The 9,165-nt window shown below is 45.8% G+C and overlaps 1 protein-coding gene across 1 annotated transcript; it reads right to left on the reverse strand.

Annotated features, from left to right (window-relative positions):
* Positions 1 to 6,113: 6,113 nt before the first annotated feature.
* On the reverse strand, positions 6,114 to 8,458 carry LOC123320624 (jerky protein homolog-like). The gene is made up of 5 exons (XM_044907988.1): positions 8,308 to 8,458; positions 8,085 to 8,234; positions 7,335 to 7,697; positions 6,609 to 7,268; positions 6,114 to 6,556 (listed from the first exon to the last, which is right to left on the reverse strand). The coding sequence occupies exons 1-5, from the start codon at positions 8,456 to 8,458 to the stop codon at positions 6,114 to 6,116; spliced, it is 1,767 nt and encodes a 588-aa protein (XP_044763923.1).
* Between the last annotated feature and the right edge of the window lie 707 nt (positions 8,459 to 9,165).

Consider the following 9,165-nt stretch of genomic DNA (forward strand, 5'->3'; position numbering starts at 1 on the left):
TTCGCCAGAGAATGCATTGGAGATCCCAATCGTCTGGATGCACCATGATCTGTCTGTACATCTTCGTGATGTCTGTGGAAAACACAAATTTAAAGCGACGTACCCAGAACAATACATCAATAACATCTAAATGAAGTTTCGCTCCTGTGTGCATGATGTCGTTCAGTGAGAGGCCTGTTGAGGAGGGACTGGAACCAATGAACACTACTCGCAATTTGGTGGAGGAGCTGTCTGGTATGAGAATTCCATGATGCGGCAAATAGTATCTGGGATGCGAGATGTCTGAGGGAGCCTTCTTCATGTGCTTGAGTTATTCGTATTCAGTGAGGAAGTTCGTGTGGAGCTGGAAATATTCTTGGTTTCCCTCGAACTTACGAAATTGTCCTTGGAGGCATAGGAAGGCACGTTGTCTGGAAGATCCCAAAAGATTAGATGATGATTTTAATGGGAGTCTCACCATGTATCGTCCAGAAGGAAGTCGAGAGTGAGTGGTCTTGAAGTGGTCTTCACATGCCTGCTCGTCAGCAGTGAGGTGACTTACGGAGGTGGTCTTGACTTCTTCTTGTTCCCAGAACTTTTCGAGAAGGCTTTGAAGGTCAGATTCTTGAGTGGCATGGTATTGAGGAGACACACTTGAGCAGACTTCTTGATGAGGGCATATTGGACCTAGGACCAACCATCCAAAGATCGAGAGCTGAGCTGTTGGAGTTGACTCATCTGGCCCTTGTCGGAGTTGAGGAAGAATGATGGAACCATAGACATCAGCACCCAATATGATGTCGATTGGCCTTGAGGTATAGAACTCTGGATCGGCGAGCTTCAAGTTGTGGAGGTGTGGCAAACGTGGTCGTGTGCAACAATTGAAAGATGGTAGATTAGTAAATGGAGATGACAAGATATGAGCATTTATATTCACGGTTTTGTGATTGTGAAGAGATTTCAGTGTGATCAATACTGATCCTCTTGATCTTCAGGCGGCTCCACCAATTCCAACGATAGTGACCTTGGATTGGCTTCGAGGAAGGCTGAGGTATCTTGAGAAGTGTTCAGAGATGCACGAGAGTTCCGATCCAGAATCGATGAGAAGTCTTGCTTTGTGCGAGGTGACTGGGGTGAGAACGTGGCGTGGGCTAGAGCGGTCGAGAGAAAGGTGAGTTGTCTAGGAGGAGTTTTGACGACTACCCGAACATTTCAGGCCCTTTTTGAGGTGACTGACTTAGCTTCACTGGGCTTAGAAGTGGGCCTAGATGAGGAGGCTTGAGGCGTTCTGGCTGAGGAGCCCATGGTGATGTGGTCATGGAGTGAGGAGTGATGCCGGCCCGAGCATAACCGGCATGTTTGATTAGACCTACATGAGCGGACATAGACAATTATAGCACAGCTGTCTTCGGTGGACTACTTCGTTTCTTTCCGATGGGTGACGACTGTGGTAGCGAGGACATGTGGCAATGAAGTGTTCATCACCACAGGGCAAACCATTGGAGCGAACTGGTCGCTGAGGAGACTTTGCGGCGCTTTTCGCCACAACACGAGGGGGCACAACACTTGAGACGGGCTTTGAGCAGACTTTCGACGAGGAGGCTTTGGATGAGGTGACAGTAGAGGCGGCAGCTTGCGAATACGACGTTTTAGGTCTTGAGGCGGGCGTTTTTGAGGAGTCTTCAGGTTCCTCCAGCCACTCCAAAGAGCGGGTATGGGCCTGGAGGAAGTCCATGAGTTTCGTGAGAGGTGGCGATTCGGTGGAGGATCCCAATTGGGACTCCCACGTTTCGCGAGTTGAGCGGTCGAGATGTTTGGTAATCACGTAGACCAGCAGAAAGTCGCATGAGTCTAGTGACTGTCCGAGAGCGGTCAAACCTTGCAGAGCTTCTACAAGGTTGGTGAGGAGTGTCTTGTAGTAAAGACGAGGATTATTTGAAGAGAGCATTGAGGCGTTGAGAAGATCTTGTCGCAAAGAGCTGCCAAGAGAAGACGTTTGTTCTCATATTGAGAGAGGAGGCTGTCCCAAGCTATGGGAAACGAGGCGCCAGTGAGGGCTAAGCCAGAGATGAGCTTAAGAGGCGTGGAATGAAGAGATGATCGTAGATAATGTAGGCGTTCGACATCTGATATTGAGGAGTTCTGGATTACGAGGGACTGGAAGAGGTCCTTGAATCCTGACTAGAGTAGTCGCCTGAGAAGACCGGAAGAGGAATATCTGGAAGGCGTAGCTGAACGGACGTCGACGAAGCAGTCGGTTGAGATTACGGTTGAGGGGGCTCGAGTGCTTCCTTGAGATGACGGATGCGAGATGACGATGAGGCGTACAGAAACTCTTCTTCCACGAACATGTCGTTCGAGAAGTAGGGATGCTCGAGTTGGGATTCAGGCCACGCATTCTCAAAGTGTGTGTGGGTTTTTAAGAAACCTTTGTGTTGCTCGTCGAGGCGTTCTTGGAGGCTGTCGAGTTTCGAGGTGGTCCATTCACTGGGCTCGTCAACGAGTCCAGCCGAGATGTCCTTCATAATTTTGAGGCGGTTGAGTTGAGTAGACATCTTTATCATCAGGCCCAGCCGTTACGAGGCGTGACCTTGAGCGGGTCCTTGGTCCCTCCTTTGGGAGGTCGATTGAGGAGGCCTCAACTTGAGGAAGCATGAGGTGGTCAGACGTCGATTCTTTCCGCAGATCAGAAGCGGTCGATTCTTTAAGGGGTTCTGTGAGCTGGTCTTTGCAAAGATAATATGTTCGGGTGTTCCAGGAGTCTGAGCATATCCACTTCATGGATGGCTTGCTGATCCAAAAGTGTCCTTTGCACAGCCACGGCTGTTTCTCACGTAAGGTTACGTTGGTAATTGTCCATTACTCAAGGTTGAATGCTTGTTAATTCAGGTTCGTTGATCTACACGCAGTATTATATTGCAGTCAGTCATCCAATATAATTTGTTATTTGTAGTGTTCTTATTTCAATCAAAGAGATCGGGAACATGACTGTATATATACCTACACTCAGGATTATTAGTAGTAAATAATATTAACAACAATCAAGTTGCGACGAGGATTATAGACTTAACTGTGTTTCTGAGGATAGTGGAAATTCTTGAATGGACTATATAAAAAATAGTTTGTTTAGGATAAAAAATTTACTTCATTTGGTTCCTCAGCTCTGTTCACAATGCTGCAACTTCGATTTGGATGGCGTACTTGCTTATTTCCGACGATTTCATTAGAGTGAACAAACGGCTCCGTACCCCGAACGGTTTCCGTCCTCTCAATTCGGGCACCTCCTCCACAGCCGTACGCCAGAAACTCCTGTTGCTTACGCTACCTATTTTGGCGACGACGTGTCGGACGATGGCGCAGTCCTGGGAGGAGGAATACTGCCATCTCTTTAGCTCCCGCAGTTGTTCGGCGGGAGTCGGAGGGGTATGCGAAAGGGCAGGGGATGGTGGGCCCATGCACGAGGGTCTTGTAATGACCAACCAGGGGTGGTCGACGACGCCGTCCCGTCGATGTACTCGGCTTCGCTAAGTCCGTCGGCGTCGGTGCGGTGTCTTGTCCTCTTTGTCGGTTGTCGCTGTCGTCGCTGTGGGCGTTGTCACCTTCATCGCCCACGTCTTCGTCTTGGTCGTCAGCATTATCCTGCTCATCGTCGTCGTCCTCGTCGTCGGTCGTTGAGCAGTATTCGTCCGTTAACTTAACCCGGTACCACCCGCACATACCCCTTAGGGATTTACTGGCGGGGTACGCGGGAAAGTAATTTAAGTTCTCGTATATGTATCGTACCAGTTGGTCACGTTTGTAGTGTTTGTTGGCAGTCATCAGGAGGGCGAACCCGTTATGGGTTGGCGTCTCTATGACTGCAACTACTTGTCTGGGGTCTAGCGTCCCGAGGATTCGCCATCGGCGTCCGTATTCCGTAAAGGTGTCGTACGTGCGTCGATCCAAAGTCTTTGGTGTGCAGTCGCGTCAGGTGCGGTCCGTATTTTCTGAAGAACAAGTGCGCTATTGCCTTCATCAGCACAATGTGCGGTCTCGTTATTACGTCGTACCTGTCCGCGGCCGTCAAGTAAGTCTGTATGTGTTGGCAGAACCATGGTACGGGTATGTTTGTGTGGTAGAGTTTTTTGGTTTGGAAAGTGAAGGTTCTAGTAAGAACGTGGTCTGGGTCGTAGTCCATCACTGCGTATCTCAGTAAGCCTCGTTGCTGTTCACCTTCCATGTCGTCATCGTCGTCGACGTCAATGAGGCTACTGGAACGCACCATTGATTTAAGTCTGTTGTAGTCTTGTCGTCCCGTCGTTGAAGTATTTCAGTTTTAGCTCGGCGTAGTACATTCGACGGGCGGCATCGCGGGTAGGATCCTCCTTCCAGGACTGTCTCTATTGTATCACCTCTCGGAGATAGGCGACGGCCGTTGAATTGACGTGTTGTTTCCAGTCGCCATCGAAGGTAGCCAAACAACAGGCCTTCGGCTTGTTGCTCGCGCCGCTGTACGGTGAAGGTGTCCCGAATTAGAGTAAGGTACGGAGACGTTTGCTCCAAAGCTGACTTAGCCTCTTCGAAGCCGTCGAAATAAGCTACGGACTCCATTCGAAATTGCAGATTGTTCTTTATGTGCTCTAATCTGTGGCGGTGGGAAGTTTCGAAATTGTTCATAAATCCGCCTTTCTCATTACGTAATTACCGCACGTGCGAAATTCTCCAAATACCGTATGGATGGCGATGTTTGACTTCCTTAAAGCCCTTACCATATAATTTGTGGGGTCATACGACTGGAGGTAAGTAATTTCGGGATATACATCACCGAACGGCTGTTGGTACGTGATATACCCGCCGTGATACACCCGACAGGTGTTTTCTCCTTCGGGAATGAAACTTGAAACTAGGGCGCGAAAATATCATGATATTTTTCATAAATATCAAAATATCGGATATTTTGATATATATCCAGAAAAGTGATATTTATGGGATATTTCCAAAAAAAATCACGAAAGGAAAACCAAGAGAATAATAGTTCATTCCGAACTAAATTTAAAAAAACATGTAATTCTTAACATAAAAAATATATAATTCTCAATATAAAAAAATACATACCTATGTATGTAATTCTCAATATAAAAAAACATGTAATCCTCATTGAAAAAAAAAAGAGGTAAAACTATTTAGAATTCTCCGTTTTCCAATTCATCCATTTGGAATCCTCCTTTTCCTTATAGGAATCATAATTCAAATATTTGAAGAAAAATACCAATTTGCTTCCGTTTTCCGTCGTTATGTTATTTCTTAATTTTGAATGTAACAGTCCAAAGCTAGAGAAATATCGCTCAATTCCAGATGTAGAGGCTATTGCTGTGAATAAATAGTTACACAGGTCAAGAAAAAGTTTCTTTTCAGGCCAATCCGATTCAAAAATTGTAACTGGTTTCCACTAAATTACACAGGCCAACACACATTTTGGTGCCTGCGATTTTTTAACTGTTCCTTAGTAAATTTTGGATGCAGAATGTAAAAAAGTTCTCAGATTTTGTCTATCAGATCTAGTTTTTGAGATTTTTAAAAAATATTGTGTATTAATTTACGTTATAACTGTTATAATATATAATATTACTATTGACAGTTAAAAAAAAACAGAGACACATGGATTTAAGTATTTATTGCAAAAATTTAATTTACATAATTACATTAGTCACTAATCACATAAAAATTTTCTTTTATACGATTTTCTAGAATGGAGTTTACTAGGGCAGTCTCGCTGAAGGCTCCAGCAGTAGTCCGCCATCATGTGGCTATCCCATCGTCCTTGATAACGATCTTCCATAGTTTTAATATCCTGATGGAATCTTTTCCCCTGTTTTTCACTACAATCACCTAAGTTTTCTGGAAAACGATCTAGGTGGCTGTAGAGGTACAGTAGAACTCCAATTATCCGAATTAATGGGGACCGGGACCCATTCGGATAATCAAATATTCGGATAATCGGTTTTTTTTTTAAAAATTGCCATTGGAGAGAATAAAAGCTACGTTTTGATATTGCACTATTTTTTTATTGAATTAAATGAAAGAAACATGAAATTTTCACATGTTTTAAATATAAATCAAATGTACTTATGTATGTACAAGTTTAGAAATAAAAATCATTGTTTTTTAAACATCTCCGTCAATGTAAGCTGTTTTGCGGTCTTCAACCGTTTTCGGGCAGCCAGGTCACGCATTCGCTTGACGGTGAGCAGTTGCAAGTGGTCACACTCGGGCTGACGCTCCATCCACTTCAAAGCAGTCTCGAGGCCGGCAAATGCTTCACTAGCTGATGGTCCAGCGTCTACTTCAACATCAGCAGAAAGTTCTTCTTCCACTTCCACTTCAACATCTTCTCTCACACTTACAACAATTTCATCGTCATTGAGAATTTGAAAACCAGGGTCAGACGTGTCACAAGCCATCCACTCTCCTACATCTTCTGCACTTACTTCTGTACAACCAGGAATTTTTACAATCATTTTTCTTATTTCCTCTAGTGACAACGCATCTTCATCATCATCATCCTCTCCATATTCTTGTTTCTCATTTTCTTCAGATTCTTTTTTTTTTGTTTTTCTCAGACGGTAGGCCTTTCAGTTTATTCCACGCACGTCTTAGCGTCACTGCCGTAACCAAACTCCAAGCTTCCGCTACCATGTAACAGCTGTCCTTTAAATTTATTTTGCTATGATTTTCAAAAACCAATTCTTCATCTTCAGCACCTTCTATCAGCAGTTTTCTCAGCAGTTGCCTTCTGTAATGGCGCTTCATTGTTTCAATAACAGACTGGTCCATGGGTTGCAGCAAACTTGTAACATTGGGAGGCAAAAACGTCGTTTTAAACTGCCCATTCTCTCTTTCCAACAGTTCTGCTGTAGGATGAGTGGGTGCGTTATCAACAATTAAAAGCACCTTACTGCCTTCTTTTCCCACCGATTTTTGGTGCTTTTTCACTTCAGGAATAAACACTTCATCATACCATTCGGTAAACAAAGCTGCAGTCATCCAGGCCTTGGGTTGACTTTTGTAGAAGAGTGGAAGTTTTTTTGCGTTTTTAAATGCTCTTGGATTTCTTGATTTTCCTATCAAAAGAAGTGGCAGTTTATGATTTCCAGTGGAGTTGGCACAGTTAAGCACTGTAACACATTCTTTACTGACCTTATGTCCAGGGGCACTAGATTCCCTTTTAGAAGCCAAAGTGGTTTTTGGTAAAACTTTCCAAACAAGGCCAGTTTCATCGGCATTATAAACAAACTCCGGATCATAGGATTCTGATGCAGTTTTAAATTTTTCAATAAAATTTTCAGCAGCTGCAGAGTCTGCTCAAAGCTTCTCACCACCAATATCTAACTCGCGTACACCATGCCTGAATTTAAAATTCCTTAGCCAGCCGTTACTAGCCTTTAAAGATGAATAACCAAGCTTTTCTGTTAAGATTTTGGCTTTTTCACAAAGGATTGGACCTGAAATCGTATTTCCCATAGAACGTTGCTGCAAAAACCATTTAAACACGGCATCTTCCAAATTTTTGTTGATTGCTGTCTTCATTGTTTTCCTGGAGGAACTTCCATCTTCATTTTCAAGTACCGAAACAAAGTTTAAAAGTGTTGACTTACTGTTTTTAATGTCAGAAATTGTTGCTTGTCCAACACCATAAATCTCAGACAACTTCTTACCCGTTACACCTTTATCGAGTTGCTCTATAATTTTCAGTTATAATTTTTATATTGAATCACGCAGTGATTCAATATAAAAATTGACCTCTTCAAGCATTTTTCTGACGGTAACAGAGAAGTTAAATAGAGTCAGACAGAACGGATGTATCTCATTTATTATCTGTGTCTAGTGCAGAATAACGGTACGGTGATTTCTGTCATTGACGGGACTTCTTGTCACAGGTCTTGACCACATAATGGCACCTTGGGCAGACCTGGGTCAGCTTCCTGGACACTTTCCGGGAGGGTGGTTCTTCCTTCTGGGCTGGAGCGGTTCGAAGTTTATTATTTATTGGATCTGTGGGAGACGGTGCAGGACCTTTGTTCTTCGCATCGCCACATGCTCCCTTTGGCCACAACTCCATCACAAACCCGGGCGGATATTGAAGTACACCTGGTGGCCCACAGCCCAAACGATTATGGTGGACGGTGATAAGTACTCGTATTGGTTGGTTTGGTGTTCTAGTGTTTGTGCACTCTTCCTCCTCCTTGCCTTAGTGTCCGGGTACTTTTTATCGACTCCTGTTTTTCCCCAGGATTCGATGGTTCCGGATGGGATCTTCCCCCTGGATAGTGTTGTCTCTGGTAGTCTCACCGGCGAAGGCACTCGGCGTCGGGCGCAGGAAGGCCTTCGCTGCTCCCAACGGCAAGGAAACCGGTCTGGGTGGATCCTCGGCCATGTCTTCCTCCTCGGTGTCTTTATCTAGACGGTCTAGAATTTCTACTTCCAGGCTATCTTCGGCCATCATCTCGAGATTCGGGGATGCGTCAGCGGTATGTTCTTGTTGGAAAAAGGGACAGGGTGAGTGCAAAGTTACCTGGCAGAGTCCGGCGGTACTCAGAGTCGTCGTACGGTGCCGGACGGGAATCTGAAGCGATGGCGGACTCGGGGGCCATCTTTACCCTCTGACAGTAGTACTCGCACCCTCCGCTTCAAACTCTTCGTCCATTCTGAGGGATTCTGCACGGTTCGTAGTCTGGATGCCAGGTCTGGCGGTAGGCGGGTCACCCACGGACCATCGGACTGTGGCGACGGGGTTTTCTCCAAGTCTACCACGGAGGACAGATAGACGGCCGGCCACTCTCACTGGTCGGCAGGGCGGCGGAGGGACGGCTCGTCATCAATAGCCCATCGACCTACCCGGCAATGGACGGCCAACTCCCTAAGGCCCACAGGTCCACCGCGGTATTGTACGGCTCCTGGCGGAGTTGTTTCAGGCTCCAGTACATTGGAGTGCTAGCCAACCCGGTCAGGAGTGGTCAGTACGGTGTTAGTTGATCGGCCACCCCAAAGTCGGCTAACATAAACCGAGCTCCCTGTCTCAGCACATTGCCGGGATTCAGATCGCGGTGGAGCACGCTCTGCATATGGCATTCTGCGAGGCCCACAGCGATCTGGCGGACTACCCGGAAGAAGGAAGAGGGGCCTCTCCTCGGACCCTCGCGGGCGAGG

Source organism: Coccinella septempunctata, chromosome 9 (assembly GCF_907165205.1).
Source record: "Coccinella septempunctata chromosome 9, icCocSept1.1, whole genome shotgun sequence".
Classification (NCBI taxonomy): domain Eukaryota; kingdom Metazoa; phylum Arthropoda; class Insecta; order Coleoptera; family Coccinellidae; genus Coccinella; species Coccinella septempunctata.

Excerpts from the sequence above, each read along its gene's own strand:
- LOC123320624 (XM_044907988.1), bottom strand. The coding sequence starts at position 8,458 with ATGGCCGAAGATAGCCTGGAAGTAGAAATTCTAGACCGTCTAGATAAA. Across the intron at positions 7,698-8,084 it reads GTACTTCAATATCCGCCCGG|AGCAACTCGATAAAGGTGTA; the intron begins GTTTGTGATGGA and ends TGAAAATTATAG. Across the intron at positions 6,557-6,608 it reads TACGGCAGTGACGCTAAGAC|AATCTGAAGAAAATGAGAAA; the intron begins GTGCGTGGAATA and ends CAAAAAAAAAAG.